The 26,485-nt window shown below is 17.2% G+C and overlaps 8 protein-coding genes across 8 annotated transcripts; all 8 read left to right on the top strand.

Moving 5' to 3' along the window:
- Positions 1-386: 386 nt before the first annotated feature.
- On the top strand, positions 387-731 carry SRAE_X000221600 (Hypothetical protein; the record flags this gene model as incomplete). Its single annotated transcript, XM_024645240.1, has 1 exon — positions 387-731. One exon carries the CDS (start codon positions 387-389, stop codon positions 729-731), a length of 345 nt encoding a protein of 114 aa, XP_024499686.1.
- A 3,134-nt stretch (positions 732-3,865) lies between these two features.
- SRAE_X000221700 (Hypothetical protein) lies at positions 3,866-4,228 on the top strand (the record flags this gene model as incomplete). The annotated part of the gene is made up of 1 exon (XM_024645252.1): positions 3,866-4,228. One exon carries the CDS (start codon positions 3,866-3,868, stop codon positions 4,226-4,228), a length of 363 nt encoding a protein of 120 aa, XP_024499687.1.
- A 2,750-nt stretch (positions 4,229-6,978) lies between these two features.
- Positions 6,979-7,371, top strand: SRAE_X000221800 (Hypothetical protein; the record flags this gene model as incomplete). The annotated part of the gene is made up of 1 exon (XM_024645263.1): positions 6,979-7,371. The coding sequence occupies one exon, from the start codon at positions 6,979-6,981 to the stop codon at positions 7,369-7,371; it is 393 nt and encodes a 130-aa protein (XP_024499688.1).
- A 2,770-nt stretch (positions 7,372-10,141) lies between these two features.
- On the top strand, positions 10,142-10,394 carry SRAE_X000221900 (Hypothetical protein; the record flags this gene model as incomplete). The annotated part of the gene is made up of 2 exons (XM_024645274.1): positions 10,142-10,158; positions 10,202-10,394. The coding sequence occupies 2 exons, from the start codon at positions 10,142-10,144 to the stop codon at positions 10,392-10,394; spliced, it is 210 nt and encodes a 69-aa protein (XP_024499689.1).
- A 2,760-nt stretch (positions 10,395-13,154) lies between these two features.
- On the top strand, positions 13,155-13,499 carry SRAE_X000222000 (Hypothetical protein; the record flags this gene model as incomplete). The annotated part of the gene is made up of 1 exon (XM_024645285.1): positions 13,155-13,499. One exon carries the CDS (start codon positions 13,155-13,157, stop codon positions 13,497-13,499), a length of 345 nt encoding a protein of 114 aa, XP_024499690.1.
- Positions 13,500-17,188: 3,689 nt separating this feature from the next.
- SRAE_X000222100 (Hypothetical protein) lies at positions 17,189-17,539 on the top strand (the record flags this gene model as incomplete). The annotated part of the gene is made up of 1 exon (XM_024645296.1): positions 17,189-17,539. One exon carries the CDS (start codon positions 17,189-17,191, stop codon positions 17,537-17,539), a length of 351 nt encoding a protein of 116 aa, XP_024499691.1.
- Positions 17,540-20,276: 2,737 nt separating this feature from the next.
- On the top strand, positions 20,277-20,630 carry SRAE_X000222200 (Hypothetical protein; the record flags this gene model as incomplete). Its single annotated transcript, XM_024645307.1, has 1 exon — positions 20,277-20,630. The coding sequence occupies one exon, from the start codon at positions 20,277-20,279 to the stop codon at positions 20,628-20,630; it is 354 nt and encodes a 117-aa protein (XP_024499692.1).
- Positions 20,631-23,465: 2,835 nt separating this feature from the next.
- SRAE_X000222300 (Hypothetical protein) lies at positions 23,466-23,819 on the top strand (the record flags this gene model as incomplete). Its single annotated transcript, XM_024645318.1, has 1 exon — positions 23,466-23,819. The coding sequence occupies one exon, from the start codon at positions 23,466-23,468 to the stop codon at positions 23,817-23,819; it is 354 nt and encodes a 117-aa protein (XP_024499693.1).
- Positions 23,820-26,485: the final 2,666 nt, after the last annotated feature.

The raw sequence follows: 26,485 nt of genomic DNA on the forward strand, positions 1-26,485 counted from the left end.
TTGCAAAATAAATTTGAAAATACTGAGTAATTTGTTTTTAATATAAAAAAAGGATTAAAAAAATATAATAAAATATTTAAAATATTATTACAATGATTTACTTAGTGTTTAGTTAGATAAAATTCTAACATTAAATAAATACTTTTATAGATGAAAATAGACAAAAAAAAATGTTAATAATGTTCTATTATAATAACATTCTTTTTTATCTAATATTTTACGTTTAAAAAATGATTTTAACATAAATATTTTTAAGGCAAAACAAATGATTATATTTTTACCTCAAATATAACAGAATGATTTTTGATTAAAGTAAATAATTTCATAAGTATTTAAAAAAATAATTTTTTATAAAATTATGAATTGTTCATTTAAAGCTTTTAAATATGAACTACTTGTCATCATTTACACTATTTATACTTCTAATTCTATTATTTTGTTTCAAATCACTTGAAATTAGTGACAAAAATTTAATTGATTCTTTAAATATAGAGAATGTTCCGGTACCAGTAGCTTTAAATGATGAAGAAGATAATCATATTATACAAAAAAGACAACGTCGTAGTAGAAGACAAAGAAGAGCAAGAAGAAATAGAAGGGCGCTTATTGCTTCTATAAATGTTATAACTGTACAATTAGCGACATTAGGCCAACAATTAAGTAGTTTACAAGCTCAAGTATCAAATTTGGCAACAACAACTACAACAGCAGCACCGACTGCAGGACGTTAATTTAATTATGATAATGAGCAGTTGTTTTTTAGTAATAATTTTATGAAATGATTAAATTTATTTACCAGTGTTTCTTATTTAAAATTAAAGTAATTTTACAACAAAAAAGTAGCATATTCTTTTGCAATAAAATTATTAGAATAAAGAAATGTTTTTAACTTATTTTTATTATATACCATGATACAATATTAATATTCTTCAATATTCCCAAGTAATTTGTTAATGGGGTAGTATAATAGTTAATTTTTAATTTTAATTTATTTAATACGCAAATTACTTTATAGTTGAATTTTATTATTTAACAAATCTATTATTAAAATTTTATAAAAAATCATTAATGATATATATTTATTAATGTATTTTACATTTAAATAAAATTACTATAAAATTTTCATTTAAATTTATCAAATTTAATGAGATAATTTTAATCTCTTGTCATACTACATATATTATATATAGATATTTCAAATTTAAAAAGAAAATACATTGTATAACATTAAAAAGTTTGTAAATTTTGCTTTATTTTTATAATTTTGTGTGAGCACTTAATTTTTTTACACTTCTATTGTTAATCTATCTTTGTGATGTTTACTAATTAACTTTTCCAACCCTATTACTGTATAAATTAAAATAAAAACTTTACTCAAGCTTTTAAAAATAAATTTATTTGGCAATTTTTTTCCTTCAAAATATATATTTACCTTTACAACATTAGTATGTCATTTTTAAAGTATATTTATAATTTTGATTTTTTATTAGAGTAATAACATTTAATATATATATATTTTAAAAAATGTATTACTTTTCAAAAAATTATTTAAATTTTTAAATAATTTATAATAATAATAATAAGTAAATTGTTTAAAAAAAACTTATAAAAATGCTATTATAAATTTATAGTATCCTTTTTATTATTTTTTTTCTTTTGAAAAACAATCAGTAAATTATTTCTAATAAAAATTTGTATTATCTTTCTTTTTTAATAAATTTATAAAGATTTTAATAGGACAATAGAAATATAAATTTTTATTTTCTGTAATAATACATTTTAGGTATTAAAAAGAAACATCAGTTTTTATTTTTTAATTTTTTATATAATATAAATGGATTTAATTTGATTTTTTACATATTATAAAGACATAAATAGTAAAAATAAATAAATAAAATAAATCAAAATATATTTAACTTTTAAATAAGCATTTTTAAAGTGACAAAAAAAGAATAAAATATTAATAATTTTTGTAATTTTTTTTGATTAAACAAAGTTTTAAAAAAACAATTATGTTTTATTTTATGTCATTTTAATAATGTATATTTTTATTAAAAGTAAAAATTTATCCAAATCTTTTTCGTTTTTGAGCAATATTATATTAAGCACTTTTTTGAGTAGGAGATTAAGATAAAATTGTATGGCGTACCTTTTCGAAACCAAAAGATATATTATTACAATTTTTATTAAATCTTAACCAAATTACAATAATTTAAGATAATTTTACGCTAGTGGTCACTAGGTATTCAGCACTAAAATTTTAGTTAACTAATAAGACTGAAAAAAATTACTTTCTAGCTCAGTATTTATACTCAATTAGTGGCGCGTATTTAGTTATAACTATCTTAAGTACAATGTACAGCTCAAAATACTCATACAAAATTAAAGTACAAAAATAAAAAGATTAATATAATTCCTTATTATATTTCTCTTTTGTAAAAAATCTTATATAAATTAATTTTTATAAGCATATATTTAAAAAAGTAAAAGTTAAAAGAATGAATCTTAATGAACTATCAACACAAAAGTAAAATAAGGATTATGTTTATCTATACATAAAAAAATAAACAAATATATATAATAATAATAAAAATACAAAAGAATATCATATTTAAACATTTTATAATAATAAATAAATAAATTGATATGTAAAAATACAACTTTAGTAACGTTTAATTTTAAATAAACTAAAATTTAATGAAATGTTTTCTAATTTTATGTATTTAAAATGATGAAAAATTAATGGTTATCAAATTTTTAAAGTATAGTTTTACTTACGCATTAAAAAGATAAGAGAAAATTAATATTTAAAAATAATAAAAAATAATAGTAGAAAGTTTTTAACTATTATAAGTTTAAAGACTTATTCTATTAGTAAATATTTCTGTAAATTTTTTTTTTTAATTCAAAAATGAAGTATGAGCGTTTGAATATGCTTTTTGAAAAAAATTACAAAAAATTGTTATTTATTTTTATTAAATTGTATTAATTGAACAAAATTTTATTGAATAAAAAAATAGCAAATAAATAAGATTAAGGTTTATATCTGGTGCTATTTGTAGAAGAGGATTTTTATAACATTTTATTTTATAAACGCTTTTAAAAATTATTTCTAAATATTAAATTTAAATTATACAATTACAATAATACTCACTCCCTATACTTTAGAGGAAACTTATACTACCTAGATTACAAATTACAATACAATAAAACGAGAACTTAGAATAAGTTCGTTAAACTTCAAACCTATAATAAATGAATTATAAATAAAATTCAGAAGTGGCACGTGATTAAAGAAAATGATTAAATACACTTTTACGAAGTGAATAGTCTTTTAAATAGATAAAAAATGATGACCAAATCATTACGCTATGATTAATTTTTTACTAAATGAATAGTATTTGAATGATTATCAAAATGTACAATAATCTAAGAAAAAAATTAACATACATCTTATCTCATATAAACTTATTAAAGTTTATATACACAAATATTAATGTATTAATATAAAATTACAAAATAAATTTAAAAATAATGAGTAATTTGTTTATAAATATTAAAAATATTATTCAACATGATTTACTTAATGTTTAGATGGATGTAATTCTAACATTTAATAAATACTTTTATAGACAAAATAGACAAAAAAATGTAAATAAAGTTTTTTCGAAATACAATGTTTTTTTTTATTTAATAATTAACGTTTAAAAATTAATTTTAATATTAATATTAATTTGAAAAAAAAATGATCATATTTTACATCAAATATAACCATATGATTTTTGATTAAAGTAAATAATTTCATAAGTATTAAAAAGAAAAATTTTTATAAAATTTATCAATTATTCATTTAAAGATTATTACTATGAACACTTTGTTATCATTTATACTATTAAATCTATTAGTTTTATTATTTTGTTTTAAGTCACTTGAAAATAGTAACAAAAATTTAGTTCATACTTTTAATATAGGGAATGTTCCAGCACCAATTGTTTTAAATGATGAAGAAGATAAACATATTATAGAAAAAAGACAACGTAGGAAAAAAAGTCGTCGAAGAGCAAGAAGAAATAGAAGACAACTTACAAATTCTTTAAATGTTTTGGTTGCACAAATAGCTGTATTAACTCAACAATTAAATAATCTTCAAGCTCAAGTATCAATTATAGCAACAACAACTGCAACAACACCAGCAACACCAGCTACAACACCAGGAGGAAGACGTTAGTTTGATTATGATAATGAACAGCTGTTTTTGTATTAATTGTTTGAAAAGAAGTGATTAATTTATCAGTGTTTATAATTTAAATTCAAAGTAATTTTACATTAAAATGTAGCATATTATTTTCAAATAAATTTTTAGAATAAAAAAAATGTTTTTAATTTATTTTTAATATATTTTTTGATATAATACCAATATTTTTAAATATTTGAAAATGACTAATAAAAAAAAATGATTTAACAGTTAGTTTAAAAATATAAATTATGTAGAAAATTATCTATTTGATTTTCGAATCTTATTATTTGATAAATTTCTTATTTAAATCTTTTGCCTTTTTTAAAAAATCAAAAAATTAAATTATCTTTAATGATATTATATTTAATTTTTTTTTATAAAAATTAAGTAAAAATGAAATGTTCATTTAATTATTCTAAATTAAATGAGATAATATTAATCTTTTGTTATACTACATATAATATATATATCCATATTATATGGAAATTTTAGAAAGAATACTTTACTAACTCAAAAAAATTTGTAAATTTTATTTAATTTTTTTGACATTACTTTTATAAATTTTGTATGACAACTTGATATTTCTTCCAATCTTGTTATTTATCTACTTTAAAGAAGTCTGTTAATAATTTTATTTAATCTTTTTACCTTATAAATTTAACAAAACTTTCTTCAAATTTTTGAAAGATTAATATAATTGGCAATTTATTTTTGTTTTAAAATATTTTTTTAACTTTTCAGAATCAATTTGCCGTTTTTAAAGTATAGTTATACTCTTGTTTTTTTTAGAATATAAAATGCTATAGAAATATATATTACAAATAGTATTGTTCTTGAAAATTTTTTTTTTATTTTCTACAAAATAAATTGATATTAATAATAAGTTACTGGTCTAAAAAATTAAAATAATATATTTAAAAAAAAATTGCCAATAAATTTTATTGTATTCTTTTTAAATAAAATTTGATACTAGTTGTTTTTTATAAATACGTATTACAACAATTTTATTATAAAAAACTAATAAAAAATTAAATAAAACAATTAAAATATATTCCTTTATTTTTTGTAATAATATCTTTTAGATATAAAAGAAGAAACAACAGTTTTTATTTTAAATTTTTTATAAAGTAGAAATAAATTTAATTTCATTTTTTTACATATTATAAAGTCATCAATAGTAAAACTAATTTAATAAATTTAATCAAGTTATAGGATAAAATCAAAATATACTAAACTTTTAAATAAACATTTTTAAAATGACAAAAAAAATATTGATGATTGTTTACATTAAATAAATTTTTTAAGATTTTACGTTTTTTTTTATAAATTATAATATGTATATTTTTTTAAAAGTATAATGCTTAAACAAATTTTTTCTGTTTTCATAAAAAATGTACATATAGAAATAATTTTTATAAGTATAAATTAATATAAATAAATTTATAAAGAATGAATCTTATTGAAATATCAACATAAAGGCAAAAATAATGATTTTCTTAATCTATATATAAAATAATAAACAAAGATATATGATAAAAATTAAAAAGAAAGAAAATAATAATAGTATATTAAAACTTTATATAATAATAAATAAAAAAAAATGATGTATTAAAAAACTTACAACTTTAGAAACATCAAAATTTAAATAAACAAAAATTGTATGAAACGTTTTTTTATTGTATATATTTAAATTATAAAAAATTAATGCTTATCAAAATTTGTATAGTTTTACTTATGCATGAAAAATGATAAGAGAATATTTATATTAAAAATAATAATAGAAAATTTTTAATTATGAGAAATTACAATCTTATTTTAATAGTAAATGTTTTAGTAAATATTTTTTTATAATTCAAAAATGAAATAAGGGTGTTTGAATATTCTGTTTGAAAAAAAATAATAAAAATTGTTATTTATTTTAATTTAATTTATTTTATAAAATTTATTATTTAATAAATAAATGATTGATTTTTTAATGATTGTAAAAAATTTACAAATAATCTAAGAATAAAATTAACAAATATGTAATATCGTTTAAACTTATTAAAATTTAAATATACACGAATATAAATGTATTAATATAACTATGCAAAATAAACTTAAAAATGCTGAGTAATTTGTATAGTAATGCCAGTCGATAGACGGCATTAGATAAAAATGGGCGGAAATAAGAAACAATATAAAAAGAAAGGAATAAGAAAAGAAGTTCAGTTCGTTCTCCTAGATCTCTTGAAGACTTATTAAATTATTAATATTTATTTGTATTTTTGTTTATTAATAAAGACAATTTAATAAAAGACTCTTGTATTACTATTCCCCACTTGAGAATTCTCGAGTTGCCGCTACATCATCCCTTTTAAATAGATGGAATTCATGGCCACCATAAGGGTTTTTAAATATAAAAAAATTAAAAAAATATATTAAAACATTAAAAAATATTTTTTTACATGATTTACTTAATGTTTACATGGATATATTTCTAACATTAAATTAATACTTTTATTGATGAAAATATACAAAAAAAATGTTAATAATGTTTTATCAAATTACAATGCTTTTTGTTAATTTAATTTTTAACGTTTAAAAATTAATTTAAAATAAATATCTTTATGGCAAAAAATTATCATATTTTCACTTCAAATACAACAAAATGATTTTTGATTAAAGTAAATAGTTTCATAAGTATTTCAAAAAGTAATGTTTAATAAAATTTATCAATTATTCATTTAAAGATTTTTATTATGAATAATTTGTTATCATTTATACTATTAAATCTTTTAGTTTTATTATTTTGTTTGAAGTCAATTGAAAATAATGATAAAAGTTTAGTTAATTCTTTTAATATCGAAAATGTTCCAGCACCAGTAGTTTTAAATGATGATGAAGATAAACATATTATAGAAAAAAGACAACGTCGGAATAGAAGACGTCAAAGAGCAAGAAGAAATAGAAAACAACTTACAAATTCTTTAAATGCTATAGTTGCACAAATAGCTGTATTAACTCAACAAGTTAATAATCTTCAAGCTCAAGTATCAAATATAGCAGCAACAACAGCTGCAACAACAGCTGCAACACCACCACCAAATCCACCAAATCCACCAAATCCTCCAAATCCACCAAATCCACCATAAGATGTTAATAAAAATATGAAACTAATGTGCTGTTTTTTAATAGTGATCTTAGGTAGTGATAAAATTTTTTTACCAGTGTTTATAATTAAAAATTAAAGTAATTTTACGATAAAAAAAGTAGCATTATATTTTGCAATAAAATTCTTAAATTAAAAAAAAATGTTTTTACCTAACTTTTATTAAATTTTATTTTTTTTACAAAAATAGAATAGAAAATTAATAAGATAATTTTAATCTTTTGTTATACTACGTATAAAATATGTATATATAGATTTTGCAAATTTTAGCAAGGATACTTTAACTAATTTTTATCATTATTTTTATTAACTTTGTGTGACAACTTGATATTTCTCTCAATATTGTTGTTTATCTACTTTAAAGAATTCTGTTAATAATTTTATTTAATCTTTTTACCATATAAATTTAACAAAACTTTGCTCAAATTTCTAAAGTTTAACATTATTTATAATTTATTTTTGCTTAAAAATATATTTGTTAACTTTTGCAACATCAATCAGTCATTTTTAATGTATTTTCATTATTGATTTATAATTTAATATATTATTTAATAATAATATATATACAAAAAGTATTGTTATTGAAAACTTTTTTTATTCTTACAAAATAATTTGAAATTAATAATAAGTTAATAGTTTTAAAAAATTTAAATAATGTATTTTAAAAAAACTTATAAAAATGCTATTATAATTTTATTTTATTCTTTGTAATTAAAATTAGTTATTTGTTATTGGTTATTTGTACAAATATGAATTTTAAAAACTTTATTATAAAAAACTAATAATAAATTCAATAAAACAATTAAAATATAACTTTTTATTTTTTGTGGTGATACATTTTAGATATAAAAAAGAAACATTAGTTAAAATTTAAAATAATTTATATGATGAAAATAATTTTTTTATTTTATTGTAAATTAATTAAAAATAAAACTAAATAAATAAATTTAATCAAGATATAATATATTGCCTAATGTTAAAATAAAAATTTTTATGTGACAAAAAAATATAATGATGACAATTTTTGTATCTAAATTAAACAAATTTCTAAATATTTTATGTTTTGTTTTTTATCAATAATAATATAAAAATTTTTATTTAGATTTAATAAATTAAACATACATTTTTTTTTCATAAAAATGTATGCAAAAAAAATATTCTAATAACTAAAAATTAATATAAGAAAAAATAAAATGAGTGAACCTTATTGGACTACAAATACAAAAAAAAATAAGAATTTTTTTAATCTAAGCAATTTAAAAAAAATAAAGATATATGATAATAGTAAAATAAAACAGAAGTAATAATAAGTATATTAAAAAATTCTATAATAATAAAAAAATGAAATGATATATTAAAAGTTTTCAATTTTAACAAACTTAAATTTTCAATAAACAAAAATTGTAAGAAACGTTTTCTTATTTTATATATTAAAAGTGATGAAAAACTAATGGTTATCAAATTTGTAAAGTATAGTTTTACTTATCCATTAAAACAGATACGAGAATATTAATATTCTAAAATAATATGAAATAATAGCAGAAAATTTTTAATTATGAGAAATTGAAAATTTATTATGATACTAAATGTTTCATTAAATATGTTTTAATAATTAAAAATAAAATAAGATTGTTTGAATATTTTGTTTTAAAAAAAATATTAAAAATTGTTATTTATTTTAATTAAATTATATTAATTAAACAAAATTTTTATTAAACAAATAAATGATTAATATTTTAGTGATTATAAAAAAAAATGTACAATAATCTAAGAATATAATTAACAAATATTTAATCTCATATAAAATTGTTAAAGTTTAAATATATACAAATAATAATAGTAAGAAATGATAATAGAATGTAAAAAGGATTTAATATAGTGATAATATTATTATATAAAAAGAAAGACTTATAACTAAAAAGTCATTTATTATTTTAACATTTTATAAACTTTATATTATTGTATAAGTTATTAATCATTTTATTATAGGTTTTTAATTATCCAAAGAATATGTTGTATTCAATCGTGGCCATGATACAAAATACGTTAGATTAAATGATAATTTTAAATTTAAACTATCTTATAAGTCCACGACTGAATATCTTTATTATTATTATAATTGTGACTCGATATAATGTTGAATAAAAGAATTTCTGATAAACTTTGACTATAGGGGTATCAATATTACAAGAGATATAGTCCAGTAATATTTCTGCTCATACATATGTCTTAAAATTATAAAAGTTTACTTAATGTATTGATATAAGTGTATAAAAAAAATTTAAAAAATGATGAGTAATTTTTTTAAATATAAAAAAAAAAAAATAAATTAAAATATTAAAAAATATTTTTTAACATGAGTTACTTAATGTTTAAATAGATATAATTCTAACATTAAATAAATACTTTTATAGATGAAAATAGACAAAAAAATATTAGCAATGTTTTATTAAATCATAATGTTTTTTTTATTTAATATTTAATTAACGTTTAAAAATTTAATTTTAACATTGATATTTTTATGGCAAAAAATTGTCATATCTTTACCTCAAATAAAACAAAATGATTTTTGATTAAAGTAAATAATTTCATAAGTATTTAAAAAAATGATTTTTACTAAAAATTATCAATTGTCCATTTAAAGAATTTTAATATGAATAATTTCTCATCATTTATACTATTAACACTTTTAATTCTACAATTTTGTTTTAAATCACTTGAAATTAGTGACAAAAATTTAGTTGATTCTTTAAATGCAGAGAATGTTCCAGTACCAGTAGTTTTAAATGATGAAGAAGATAAACATATTATAGAAAAAAGACAGAGTCGGGCTCAAAAAAAAGACGTCAAAGAGCAAAAAGAAATAGAAGACAACTTACTGCTTCCATAACTGCTATAAATGCACAACTAGTGGTATTATTGCAACAAATCAGTAGTCTTCAAATGCAAGTATCAAATATAGCAACAACAACTACAACTTCAGCACCAGCAGGACAAGTACCATGAAGAATGTGACAGCGTTCATTTGATTATGATAATGAATAATACATTTTTGTAGTAATTTTATAAAATGATTAAATAAACTTACCAGTGTTTGTAATTTAAAATCAAAGTAATTTTACGATAAAAAAAGTAGCATATTTTTTTGCAATCTAATTAATTTAATAAAAAAAATGTTATCTTAATTTTTTTTAGTTTATAATATTATACCAATATTTTTTAATATTTCAAAAAGACCTGTTAAAGAGATAGTATAATAATTATTTTTAAATTTAATTTAGAAAAATGAATAAACTTTAATGATATCATATTTATTGATATATTTTACACATAAGTAAAGTTACTATAAAATTTGTATTTAGTTTTATCAAATTTTATGAGATAATTTTAATTTCTTGTCATATTACATATAATAAATATATATAGATATTTAAAATTTAGAATAAAATACAATGCATAACATAAAAAAAGTTTGTAAATTTTGCTTTATTTTATTTATCATTTATTTTTAAAATTTTGTGTGACCACTTAATTTTTCTCCCATTTAATTGTTTATCTATTTTTCTGATGTTTACCAATTAACTTTTCCAATTTTATTACTCTATAAATTTAATTAAACATTATTCAAACTTATAAAAGTAAGTATATTTAGCATTTTTATTTCCTTAAAAATATATTTTTACATTTGCAATATTAATATATCATTTTTAAAATATATTATAATCTCAATTTTATTAGAAAAAAAACATTTAATATATATAATTTAAAAAATATATTGCCTTCCATAAAATTATTTAAATTTTTAAATAAAAAATTTGATAATAATAAGTAAATGATTAAAAAAAATTTATAAAAATGCTATTATAAAATTATAGTATTCTCTTTATTATTTTTTCCTTTTAAAAACAATCAATAAATAATTACCAATACAAATATGTAATATTTTTTTTTTTGATCAATTTGTTAAAAATTTAATATGACAGTACAAATATAAATTTTTCTTTTCTGTAAAAATATAATTTAGATATAAAAAAGAAACAACAGTTTTTATTTTAAATTTTTTATCAAAGTAATATTTTTATGGTATGAGAATCAGTAGGTATTACTGGTATCAGAAACAAAGCCTCAAAGATTTAACAATAATTTATTAAAAGTTTAAGATCAGATAATATATATAAAACTAAATAAAATTAATTGTTGTTATTTTAATTTTCATACTTACCCAAGATATTTACTTGGTTTTTTAATTGAATATTGAATCTCCTAATTAGTAGGTTAAATAGTTTATGTACCCCTAAAAATATATAAGTATAGTGTAAGAAAATCATGAAAATAATTTTAATGATAAATCTATCTATCTCATATCTTTTTATAGAGTTATTTGGGTGATTCTTTAATCATCGTTTATTCATCAACTATATGATTGATTGATATAGTTGAACTCAAATAGAAATAGATTTAATTTGTATTTTTTCTAATTCACAAATCATAAAAATTAAAACTAAATAAATAAAATTAATCAAAATATACAAACCTTTTAATAAACATTTTTTATGTAACAAAAAAGAAAATAATGATAATTTTTTGAAATTAAGCAATTTTTAATGACATTAAGTTTTATTTTTATTAATTTAAATAAATTCTTCTTTTCAAAAAAAGTTTGTACAAATTTTTTCTGTTTTCGTAAAAATGCACACATAAAAAATTTTTATAAATATAAATTAATATAAATAAAATTAAAAAGAATGAATCTTATTAAACAATCAACACAAAAGTCATAATAGAAATTTTTTTAATGTACACATAAAAGAATAAACAAAGATATATGATAATAGTAAAAAAAACAGAAGTAATGATAGTATAATAAAACCTTATATAATATAAAATAAATATAATGATATATTAAAAAACATTCAACTTTAGCAACATTAAATTTTAAAAAACCAAAAATTTTATGAAACGTTTTCTAATTTTATGTAATTAAATTGATGAAAAACTAATGGTTATCAAATTTGTAAAGTATAGTTTCACTTATGCATTAAAAAATAATAAGACAATATTAATATAAATTTAATATAAAATAATGGTAAAATATTTTAGCTTATGATAAAGTAAAAAAACTTATTTTAATAGCAAACATTTTTTATTAATTCAAAGATGAAATAAGATTGTTTGAATATCTTGTTTAAAAAAATATTGTTATTTATTTTAACTAAATTATAATACTTAGACAAAATTATTATTGAATAACTAATTGATTAATATTTTAATGATTGTAAAATATGTACAATAATCTAAGCATGAAATTAAAAAATATCTAATCTCATATAACCTTATTAAAGGTAAAATATACACAAAATTGAAGTATTAATATAAGCGTGCAAGATAATTTAAAAAAATGGTGAGTAATTTGTTTTTAAAATATAAAAAAAAATTTAAAAAATATATTAAAATATTAAAAATTTTATTTGTCATGATTTATTTAGTGTTTAGATAGATATAATTCTAACATTAAATAAATACTTTTATAGATGAAAATAGACAACAAAAAAAGTGTTAATAATGTTTTATTAAAATAACATTTTTTTTTATTTAATAATTAACATTAAAAATTAAATTTAAAATAAATATTTTTATGGCAAAAATTATCATATTTTTACCTCAAATAAAACAAAATGATTTTTGATTTAAGTAAATAATTTCTAGAGTATTTAAAAAAATGATTTTTACTAAAAACTATCAATTGTCCATTTAAAGATTTTTAATATGAATAATTTGTCATCATTTATACTATTAACACTTTTAATTTTATTATTTTGTTTCAAATCACTTGAGATTAGTGACAAAAATTTAATTGATTCTTTAAATGCAGAGAATGTTCCAGTACCAGTAGTTTTAAATGATGATGAAGATAAACATACTGTAGAAAAAAGACAAAGTAAAAATAAAAAACGTAAAAGAGCAAGCAGACGAAGAAGACAACTTATTGTTTCTATAACTTCTATAAGTGCGCAAATAAATGCATTAAATCAACAATTGAATAGTCTTCAAGTTCAAGTTTCAAATTTGGCAACAACAACTACAACTACAGCACCAGGAGGAAGACGTTAATTTGATTATGATAATAGAAAGTTTTTTTTTAGTAGTAATTTTATGAAATGATTTAATTTATTTACCAGTGTTTATAATTTAAAATCTAAGTAAATTTACGATAAAAAAAGTAGCATATTTTTTTGCATAAATATTAATTAATAAATAATTTTTGTCTACGTCCAATATTTTTATTAACATACGATTTTACAAAAAATAGTATATAAATTAATAAATGGCTTTAATAATTAAGGTACAATATATATATATATATATATAATATTTTAACCTACACTTAATTTATTCCCTTATTTACTTAGAATAAAACATAGATATGAGTTACACAATTTAAAGTATCTCCTAAAACTAAAAATGATTAAAATTTCTTTTCATCTTTTGCTTACATCGAAATAAAATGATTACTTAGATTGCATGATTGTACCTAAACTTTCATGATAATTATAAATTAAATAAAAAAAATGTTATCTTTCTTTTTATCATATCTTATTAAACAACATTAATATTCTTTAATATATCAAAAAGTCTATAAAAAAAATGATGTAAAAGTTAGTTTTGAAACATAAATTATGTAGAAAGTAATTTACTTGATTTTTAAATCTTAATTTTTGATAAATCTATTGTTTAAATCTTTTACATTTAGTATGAAAAAATCTTTTCTTTGGACTTCAAAGAGAGATAAGTCATAGTACCTAAGGGTTTAAGCTAATTTTATTAGAGTTGATATGTAATACTTCTATAGTTGCATAGTTATTACTTAAAGCTGTGTTAGCAAAGGTATTAAATTTTATAAATTGTGTTTGCTCGCGTATAAAAACATAGGATCTATTATTGTTTTATAATTAAAGTTCTAATTTAATAAAACGACTTCTTATACCTCGTGTAAATTAATTTATTACCGGCTAACCTTTTAGCAAAATTCATTTTTATTTTATTATTTGAAAAAAATTTATAAAAATCAAAAAATCTTAATAAAATTAACTGAAAAATGTTTTTACAAAAAATAAAAAAAATTAAATGTTCATTAAGTGATTCCAAATAAAATGAGATAATTTTAATCTCTTGTTAAACTAAATATAATTAATATAGATCACGAAAATTTTAGAAAGATTACAATGTTAACAAAAAAAAAATTGTTTTATTTTGGTTTGACAATTTTGATTTTTCTCCCATTCTTGTTGTTTAACTACTTTAAAGAAGTCTGTTAATAAACTAATTTAATCTTATTACCTTATAAATTTAAAAAACCTTTTCTTAAAATTTTAAAACTTTAATATATTTTGCAAGTTTTTTTATCTTTGCAGCATCAATCTGCCATTTTTAAAATGTAGTTAAATACTTGTTTTTTTTAGAATATAAAATGTTATAAAAATGTATATTACAAATAGTATAGTTCTTGAAAAAATAATTTGATAATAATAATAAATAAATGTTTTAAAAAATCAAAAAAAGCATGATTTAAAAAAAAATAAAAAAATTCTATTTAATTTATTTTTATTATTTTTGAAAACAATCAGAAAATAATTATTAATACAAATAAATATTTTAAATATTTTATTTTGATGAAATAATAAAAAATTCAATAAAAATAATTGAGTTTAAATTTTTAAAGATGGTATTTATATATTTGCGTAAAAATTTGCCTATTTCAAAAATTCCTAACAGAAAAATATTAATAACCTTTATTAAGTTACAATTTTTACAATACTAGATAAATAATTTATATTTTTAAAATTATATATATATAAAATCTAAAACAACTCAAATTATTATTATAGTTTTAAAAACACGTAAGTTCAATTTTATGTAAAGAAAATTAACGATAAAGAAGTTTAAATTTAAATAAATAAAATCATCATATATAAAATACCATTTTTATACTAAAGATAGTCATTGTATAAGAATTCTATCATTAATTCTAACTATTGAAACATAATTTTTTATTTTCTGTGATAATATATTATAGATATAAAAAAGAAACTATAGCTTTTATTTTAAAATTTTATCTAGTGGATATAAATTTATTTTAATTTTTTTACTTTTTAAAAAGTCATTAATAATAAAACTTAAAAAATAAAGTTGATCAAAAATAAGGAAAAAAAAACAAACATTCTAAACGTTTTAATATTTACTTTTGTAAAAAAAATATAATAAGTTATACTTTTTATAATTTATTTTAAATTAAGCAAATTTTTAAAGACATTAAGTTTTATTTTTTTAATTTAAATATGTTCATTTTTATTAAAAATAAAATGTTTATTACAAATCTTTTTAATTTTCAAATAAATGTTCACATAAAAAATAATTTTTATAAGTATAAATTAATTTAAGTAAAATTAAAATAATGAATCCTATCGAACTACCAACATAAAAACAAATAATGGATTTTGTTAATCTACACAAAAATAAATAAAGAAAGATATATATTAAAAATAAAAAAAGATAAAAGTAATAATAGTATATTAAAACCTTCTATAATAATAAATATATAAGAAACTTATAAATTTAGCAATGCTAAATTTAAAATGAACTTAAATAGTATGAAACGTTTATAAGTATCATGAAAGTTTGGGTACAATCGTTTAATCAAAGTAATCATTTTATTTCCATATAAGCAGTATATAAAAAAGAAATTTTAATCATTTTATTGTAATCTTTTGTAATATTAATCATTTTTAGTTTTAGGAGATACTTTAAATTGTATAACTTATATCTATCTTTTATTCTAAATAGATAAACGAATTAATTAGGTGTAGGTTAAAATATTTTATATATATTGTTCCTTGATTATTAGAGCCACTTATTAAATTATATACTATTTATTGTAAAATCGTGTGTTAATAAAAATTTAAAATATTGAAGATAGACAAAAATTATTAATCCGTTTTCTTACTTTATAGATTTATAATAATGGCAAACAAATGTTCATTAAATTTATAAAGTATAAATTAACTTTTACATAAAAATAGATATGAGTAAACTAATATTTAAAAATAATAGTAGAAAATTTTTAATTATGGTAAGTTAAAGACTTATTTAAATAGTAAAAAATATTTTTGTAAACGTTTTTTAATAATTCAAAATGAAATAAGATTCATTGAATCTTTTGTTTGAAAAAAAATTGTTATTTATTTTAACTTAATTAAATTTATTTTACAAAATTTTTATTGAAAAAATAAATGAATTATATGTTAATGATTGTAAAATATGTACAATATTCTAAGAATAAAATTAACAAATATCTAATTTCATATATACTTATTAAAGTTTAAATATACACAAATAAAAATGTATTAATAAAAATGTGTAAAATAAATTTTAAAACAATAAGTAATTTGTTTATAAATATTAAAAAAGGATTAAAAAAAATGTTAAAATATTTAAAAATATTATTTGACTTTATCTACTTAGTGTTTGGATAGATATAATTCTAACATTAAATAAATACTTTTATAGATGAAAATAGACAAAAAAATATTAATAATGTTTTATCAAATCACAATGCTTTTTTTTTATTTAATATTTAACGTTTAAAAATTAATTTTAACATTTATATTTTTATGGCAAAAAATAATCATATTTTCACCTCAAATATAACAAAATGATTTTTGATTAAAGTAAATAACTTCATAAGTATTTAAAAAAATGATTTTTACCAAAAATTATCAATAATTAATTTAAAGATTTTTAATATGAATAATTTATCATCATTTATACTATTAATACTTTTAATTCTATTATTTTGTTACAAATCACTTGAAATTAGTGACAAAAATTTAATTGATTCTTTAAATATAGAGAATGTTCCAGTACCAGTAGCTTTAAATGATGAAGAAGATAAACATATTATAGAAAAAAGGCAAGGTAATAGACAACAAAGAAGAAGAAGAAGAGCAAGAAGAAATAGAAGGTCGCTTGTTGCTCAAATAACTGCTATAAGTGTACAATTAGCAACATTAAATCAACAAATCAGTAGTCTACAAGCTCAAGTATCAAATTTGGCAACAACAACTACAACAACAATGGCACCAGGAAGACGTTAATTTAATTATGATAAATAGCAGTTGTTTTTTAGTAGTAATTTTAATGAAATGATTAAATTTATTTTCCAGTCTTTCTAATTTAAAATTAAAGTAATTTTACAATAAAATTATTATAATAAAAAAAAGATTATTATTTTACTTTTATTTTATCTTATGATACAATACCAATATTCTTCAATATTCCAACGAGACTTGTTAAAGAGATAGTATAATAGTTAATTTTTAATTTTAAGTTATGTAAAAAGTAAATTACTTAATAGTTGAATCTTATTATTTGATAAATTTATTATTAAAATTTTTCAATTTTTAATTAAATTCATTAAAATATATGACCTTTAATGATATTATATTTATGTATATATGTTAAAAATAGATAAAATGGCTATAAAATTTGCATTTAATTTTATCAAACCTAAAGTGATAATTTTAATATCTTGTCATACTACATATAATATATATAAATATTTCAAATTTTAAAAAAAGATATATTGTGTAACATAAAAAAGCTTGTAAATTTTGCTTAATTTTATTTATCATTAATTTTTAAAAAATTGTGTGACCTCTTAATTTGTAATGCTGATAAAATATAATGGCATTAGTTAAAGGAAGGGGGAGAAGAACAAAGTCAGTTGTAATCTTATCTACCAATCCTAAGAACAGATGAAGAAATCATTGTAATATGCCACGGAAAGCATCATTATTATATTAATTCCAAATTATATTGTATTATTTTCTACCATTAAATAAAATATAAACATTCTATATTGTTATTATTATTATTTCGCCAACGTGTTATGTCCAACGACCGCTACATCATCTCTTTACCAGGAAGAAAACTATAAACGCCATTAAGAATTTTTCTCCCATTCTGTTGTTTATCTATCTTTATAATGTTTACCAATTAACTTTTCCAACCTTATTACTGTATAAATTTAATAAAACTTTACTTAAACTTATAAAAGTAAATATACTTAGCAATTTTTTGTTCTTAGAAATATATTTTTACATTTCCGACATTAATCTGTCATTTTAAAGTGCATCTATATTCTTGATTTTTTATTATAATAAAAAATTTAATATATATATTTTAAAAAAAGTATTGTTTTTGAAAAAATAATTTAAATTTTTAAATAAAATATTTGATAATAATAATGAGTAAATGGTTTAAAAAAAACTTATTAAAATGTTATTATAAAATTATAGTATTCTTTCTATTATTTTTTTCTTTTTAAAACAATCAGTAAATAATTACTAATACAAATATGTATTATAATTTCTTTTGATAAATTAATCAAGAATTTAAAAAGACAATTTAAGTATTACTTTATATTTTCTGTATTAATACATTTAAGATATTTAAAAGAAACATCAGTTTTTATTTTAAATTTTTTATCAAATAAAAATGATTTTAATTTGATTTTCTTACATATTATAAAGCCATTAATAATAAAACTAAATAAATAAATTATTCAAAATATAGGATATAATCATAATATACTAAACTTTTAAATAAACATTTTTGTAAGAGAAAAAATATATTAATAGCTAATTTTTGTAATTTCTTTTAAATTCAACAAATTTTTAAGCTTATTATGTTTTATTTTCTTTAAATTATAATATTTCTATTTAAATTTAATAGATTATATGATATTTTTCTGTTTTAATATAAATTTATACAAAAAAAATAATTTTTATAAGTTTAAATTAATATAAGTATAACTAAAAAAAATAAATCTTATTAAATTATCAAGACAAAAGTAAAAAAAGTGATTTTGTCAATTTACACATTAAGAAATAAAGAAAGATATATAGTAAAAATAAAAAAATAAAAGTAATTATAGTATATTAAAATCTTCTATAATATAAAAATAAATAAAACGATATATAAAAAGCTTACAATATTAGCAATGTTAAATTTAAAATGAACTTAAATAGTATAGAATGATTTCTTAGTTTATGGATTTATAATGATAGCAAACTAGTGTTTATTTAATTCATAAGATATAAGTTTATTTATTTATTAAAATGTAAATGTTCATTTATATTTTAAAATTATATGAAATATAAGTACAAAAGTTTTTATCATGATAAATTAAGAAAATTATTTTGAATGTAATAGTTTTAATAAATAATTTTTATAAATTCAAAGATGAAATATGACTGTTTAAATGTTTTATTTAAAAATATGCCAAAAATTGTTAATTTTTTTTTATTTTAGTTATATCAATTTAAAAAAATTTTTATATGATAAATAAATAATTAATTTTGTTATGATTGAAAATATGTACAATACAATTTAAGACATAATTTTCAAATATGTCATTTCATATATGCTTATTAAAGTTTGAATATATATAAAAATTGTTGTATTAATAAAATGTGCAAAATAAATTTAAAAATAATGAGTAATTTGTTTATAAATATTAAAAATATTATTTGACATGATTTACCTATTGTTTAGATAGATAAAATTCTAACATTAAATAAATACTTTTATAGATGAAAATAGACAAAAAAAAATATTAATAATGTTTTATCAAATCATAATGCTTTTTTTTTATTTAATATTTAACGTTTAAAAATTAATTTTAACATCAATATTTTTATGGCAAAAAATTATCATATTTTCACCTCAAATATAACAAAATGATTTTTGATTAAAGTAAATAACTTCATAAGTATTTAAAAAAATGATTTTTACTAAAAATTATCAATTGTCCATTTAAAGAATTTTAATATGAATAATTTCTCATCATTTATACTATTAACACTTTTAATTCTATTATTTTGTTACAAATCACTCGAAATTAGTGAAAAAAATTTAGTTGATTCTTTAAATGCAGAGAATGTTCCAGTACCAGTAGTTTTAAATGATGAAGAAGATAAACATATTATAGAAAAAAGACAACGTAGTAGAAAACAAAAAAAAAAACAAAAAAGAGCAAAAAGAAATAGAAGACAACTTCTTGCTTCTATAAATGCTATAAATTTACAATTTGCTGCATTAAGTCGACAAATTAGTAGTCTTCAAGTTCAAGTATCAAATTTGGCGACAACAACTACAACAACAATGGCACCAGGAAGACGTTAATTTAATTATGATAAATAGCAGTTGTTTTTTAGTAGTAATTTTAATGAAATGATTAAATTTATTTTCCAGTCTTTCTAATTTAAAATTAATGTAACTTTACAATAAAATTATTAGAATAAAAAAAAGATTATTATTTTACTTTTATTTTATCTTATGATACAATACCAATATTCTTCAATATTCCAACGAGACTTGTTAAAGGATAGTATAATAGTTAATTTTTAATTTTAAGTTATATAAAAAGTAAATTACTTAATAGTTGAATTTTATTTTTTGATAAATTTATTATTAAAATTTTTCAATTTTTAATTAAATTCATTAAAATATATGACCTTTAATAATAGTATATTTATGTATATATTTTAAAAATAAATAAAATTACTATAAAATTTGCATTTTATTCTATTAAATCTAATGAAATAATTTTCATCTCTTGTCATACTATATATAATATACTTAAATATTTCAAATTTAAAAAAAAAAAGATACATTGTATAGCATAAAAAAGTTTGTAAATTTTGCTCAATTTTTTTTATCATTTATTTTTAAAAATTGTGTGACCTCATAATTTGTAATGCGGATAGAATATAATAGCATTAGTTAAAGGAAGAGGCAGAAGAACATGAAGTATTGAAAATGGTAGTATAAAAAAGGAATTTAATGGGAGAACAAAGTCAGTTGTAGCTTTGCTTGCCAATCTCAAGAACAGATGAAGAAATCATTGTAATATGCCACGAAAGGCATCATTATTATATGATTCCTAATTATATTGTATTATTTTCTACTATTAAATAAAATATAAACATTTCATATTGTTATTATTATTATTTTGCCAACATGTTATGTCCAACGACCGCTACATCATTCCTTAACCGGGATGAAAACTATAAAACGCCATTAGAAATTTTTCTCCCATTCTATTGCTTATTTATCTTTTCAGTGTCTACCAATTAACATTTCAAAACTTATTACTGTATAAATTTAATAAAACTTTACTTAAGCTTATAAAAGTAATATACTTAGCAATTTTTTTTCCTTAGAAATATATTTTTACATTTCCGACATTAATCTGTCATTTTAAAGTATACTTATATTATGATTTTTTATTATTATATAGGATTTAATATATATATTTTAAAAAATGTATTGTTTTTGAAAAAATAATTCAAATTTTTAAATAAATAATTTGATAATAATAATAAATGAATGGTTAAAAAAAACTTATAATTTTCTATTATAAAATTAAAGTTTTCTTTTTATTATTTTTTTTCTTCTTAAAAACAATCAGTAAATAATTACTAATAAAATATGTATTATCTTTTCTTTTGATAAATTATAAAAAAATTTATTAAAACAATTTAAATATAACTTTTTATTTTTTGTATTAATACATTTAAGATATTTAAAAAAAAACATCAGTTTTTATTGTAAATTTTTTATCAAATAAAAATGATTTTAATTTGATTTTCTTACATATTATAAAGCCATCAATAATAAAACTAAATAAATAAAATTATTCAAAATATAGGATATAATCAAAAAAATATTATTGAACTATTAAGACAAAAGTAAAAAAAGTGATTTTGTCAATTTACACATCAAGAAATAAAGAAAGATATATAGTAAAAATAAAAAAATAAAAATAATTATAGTATATTAAATTTTCTATAATGAGTAATGCCAGTCAGTAGACGGCATTATGTAGGCGGATTCAGAGAGTATAAAAAGGAGAAGAAATAGAAGACAAAGTCAGTTTTGTTGTCCGGGAAGTTGGTCTGCTCAAGTACCAGTTCAGCTCTGCTCACTCTTAATATATTTATTCTTAATATTTTTCTGTTGTTATTATATTAATAAATATTTATATCAATCTTTCTGTTTTATTTATCTCCCTTCTAAAGACTAAAACCGCTGCATCATCTCTCAATAGAGATGAAAACCATGGGAACCATTAGGAATGTAAAAATAAATAAAATGATATATAAAAAACTTACAATTTAAGCAATGTTAAATTTAAAATGATCTTAAATAGTATAGAATGTTTTCTTAGTTTATGGATTTATAACGATAGCAAACTAGTGTTTATTTAATTCATAAGATATAAGTTTATTTATTTATTAAAATGTAAGTGTTTATTTATGTTTTAAAATTATATAAAATATTAGTACAAAAGGTTTTGTAATAAGAAATTGAAAAAATTTTTTTTATAGCAATAATTTTAATAAACATTTTTTATTAATTCAAAAATAGAATATAACTGGTTAAATATTTCATTTAAAAATATGCCAAAAATTGTAAATTATTTTATTTTAATTTAGTTAAATCAATTTTACAAAATTTTTATATGATAAATAAATGATTAATTTTGTTATGATTGTAAAATATGTACAATACAATTTAAGAACATAATTTTCAAATATGTCATTTCATATATGCTTATTAAAGTTTGAATATATATAATAATTGTTGTATTAATAAAATGTGTAAAATAAATTTAAAAATAATGAGTAATTTATTTATAAATATTAAAAATATTATTTGACTTGATTTGCTTAGTGTTTAGATAGATATAATTCTAAAATTAAATAAATACTTTTAAAGGTGGAAATAGACAAAAAAAAAATGTTAATAATGTTTTATCAAATCAAAATGCTTTTTTTATTTAATATTTAACGTTTAAAAATTAATTTTAGCATTAATATTTTTATGGCAAAAAATTATCATATTTTCACCTCAAATATAACAAAATGATTTTTGATTAAAGCAAATAACTTCATAAGTATTTAAAAGAATGATATTTACTAAAAATTATCAATTGTCCATTTAAAGAATTTTAATATGAATAATTTCTCATCATTTATACTATTAACACTTTTAATTCTATTATTTTGTTACAAATCACTCGAAATTAGTGAAAAAAATTTAGTTGATTCTTTAAATGCAGAGAATGTTCCAGTACCAGTAGTTTTAAATGATGAAGAAGATAAACATATTATAGAAAAAAGACAACGTAGTAGAAAACAAAAAAAAAAACAAAAAAGAGCAAAAAGAAATAGAAGACAACTTCTTGCTTCTATAAATGCTATAAATTTACAATTTGCTGCATTAAGTCGACAAATTAGTAGTCTTCAAGTTCAAGTATCAAATTTGGCAACAACAACTACAACAACAATGGCACCAGGAAGACGTTAATTTAATTATGATAAATAGCAGTTGTTTTTTAGTAGTAATTTTAATGAAATGATTAAATTTATTTTCCACTCTTTCTAATTTAAAATTAATGTAACTTTACAATAAAATAGCAGATTATTCTTTTGCATATAAATTAAAATAAAAAAAAATTATTTTTTTACTTTTTTTTTATATTTTATAATATTTTATAAACATTATTTAATATTCAGAAAATACAAGAAAAAAAGATGATGTATCAGTTAACTAAAAAAATTAATTTATGCCATAAGGATATTGTTTGATATTTAAATCTTATTATTAAAATCATTTACTTATGAATAAAATTTTAATGATATTATGTTTGCTTATAAATTTTTTTTAAAAAAAATAAAAAAATTTAATGTTTCTTAAGTAATTCCAAATAAAATGAGATAATTTTAATCTCTTGTTAAACTAAATATAATATATATAGATCACGAAAATTTTAGAAATATTACAATGTTAACAAAAAAAAAATTGTTTTATTTTGGTTTGACAATTTTGATTTTTCTTCCATTCTTGTTGTTTAACTACTTTAAAGAAGTCTGTTAATAAACTAATTTAATTTTATTGCCTTAAAAATTTAAAAAAACTTTTCTCAAATTTTTTAAAGTTTAATATATTTTGCAAGTTTTTTTACCTTTGTAGCATCACTCTGCCATTTTTAAAAAGTAGTTATATACTTGTTTTTTTTCAGAATATAAAATTTCACAGAAATATATATCACAAATAGTATAGTTTTAAAAAAAATAATTTGATAATAATAATAAATAAATGTTTTAAAAAATAAAATAAAACTTAAAAAATTTTATTTCAATTTATTTTTATTATTTTTGAAAACAATCAGAAAATAATTATTAATACAAATAAATATTTTAAATATTTTATTTTGATGAAATAGTAAAGAATTCAATGAAAATAATTGAGTTTAAATTTTTAAAGATGATGTCTATATACTTGCGTAATAAATTGTCTTTCTCAAAAATTCTTAACAGAAAAATATTAATATTCTATATTTAGTTACAATTTTTACAATATTAGATAAGTAATTTATATTTTTAAAATTGTATATATAAAACCTAAAACTACTCAAGTTATTAAATTTTTTTTAAAGACACGTAATTCAATTTTCTGTAAAGAAAATTAATGATAAAGAAGTAAAAATCAAAATAAATAAAATCATCTTATATAAAATACCACTTTTATACTAAAGATAGTCATTGTATAAGAAATCTATCATCAATTTTAACTATTGTAACATAATTTTTTATTTTTTGTGTATATATACTAGATATAAAAAGAAAAATTAGCTTTAATTTCGAAATTTTATCTAGTGGATATAAATTTATTTTAATTTTTTTACTTTTAAAAAGTCATTAATAATAAAGCTAAAAAAATAAAGTTTATCAAAATTAAGGAAAAAAAAACAAATATTCTAAACGTTTTAATATTCACTTTTGTAAAAAAAATAATCAAAGATAATTTTTTATAATTTTTTATAAATTAAACAAATTTTTAAAGACATTAAGTATTATTTTTTATCAATTTAAATATGTTCAATTTTATTAAAAGTAAAATGTTTATTACAAATCTTTTCAATTTTCATATAAAAATGTTCACATAAAAAATAATTTTTATAAGTATAAATTAATTTAAGTAAAATTAAAAAAATGAATCTTATTGAACTACCGACATAAAAACAAATAATGGATTTTCTTAATCTACACAAAAAGAAATAAAGAAAGATAAAATAAAAGTAATAATAGTATATTCAAACCTTTTATAATAATAAATATATAAAATAATAAAGAAAAGATTTACAACTTTAGCAGAGTTAAATTTAAATGAAATAAAATTTTAGGAAATGTTTTGTTATTTTATTGATTTAAATTATTACAAACTAATGTTTATAAAATTCATAAAATATAATTTTATTTATACAAAAAAAGATAAATGTAAATTAATATAACATATTAGCACAAAATTCTTTATTATGAATAATTTAAAAACATATTTTGATAGTAAATATTTCTGTAAACATTTTTTAATAAATCAAAAATGAACTAAGAGTAAAATAATATTTATGTGGCCCACAGTCTTGATATGACCAAAGTGCAGAAATATTAAAAAAAACACTTTATTTAAATTCTTTATTTATATAAATCACTCTTTTCAATAAAAGATAGATTTAACAGTGATATAGTGCTAAGACAAGAATATCAAAAGATAGAGAGTAGAATATATAGATATGAAGGTTAAGCAAAATTGAGGATAATAGAGCGCTCTTTTCTAGAATCTAAATATTTTTATTACAAAAAATATAATAACTTACACTAAATTTATTAGCTAATTGTTTAAGATAGGACAAGTAATTCTATATAAAGAAATTTACAATTTATTTCAAAAATTATACAAAATAAAATAATGAAAATAAGATTCTAGAATAAACATCCGAGATACAATAAAAATGAATATAATAAATTTAGTAATTTTTTCTAAGCTTTTTATAGATTTCTAGGTAAATAGAACGTAAAAGAACATAACATAAAAGAGTAAAGTTACGCATTGTAACTCTATCAAATTAATTTCATATATTCCTAACATAGCACTTTTATATAACTTAAGATTGTTTGAACAAAAAATTGTTA

This window comes from Strongyloides ratti, scaffold srae_chrx_scaffold0000005 (genome assembly GCF_001040885.1).
Source record: "Strongyloides ratti genome assembly S_ratti_ED321, scaffold srae_chrx_scaffold0000005".
Classification (NCBI taxonomy): Eukaryota; Metazoa; Nematoda; class Chromadorea; order Rhabditida; family Strongyloididae; genus Strongyloides; species Strongyloides ratti.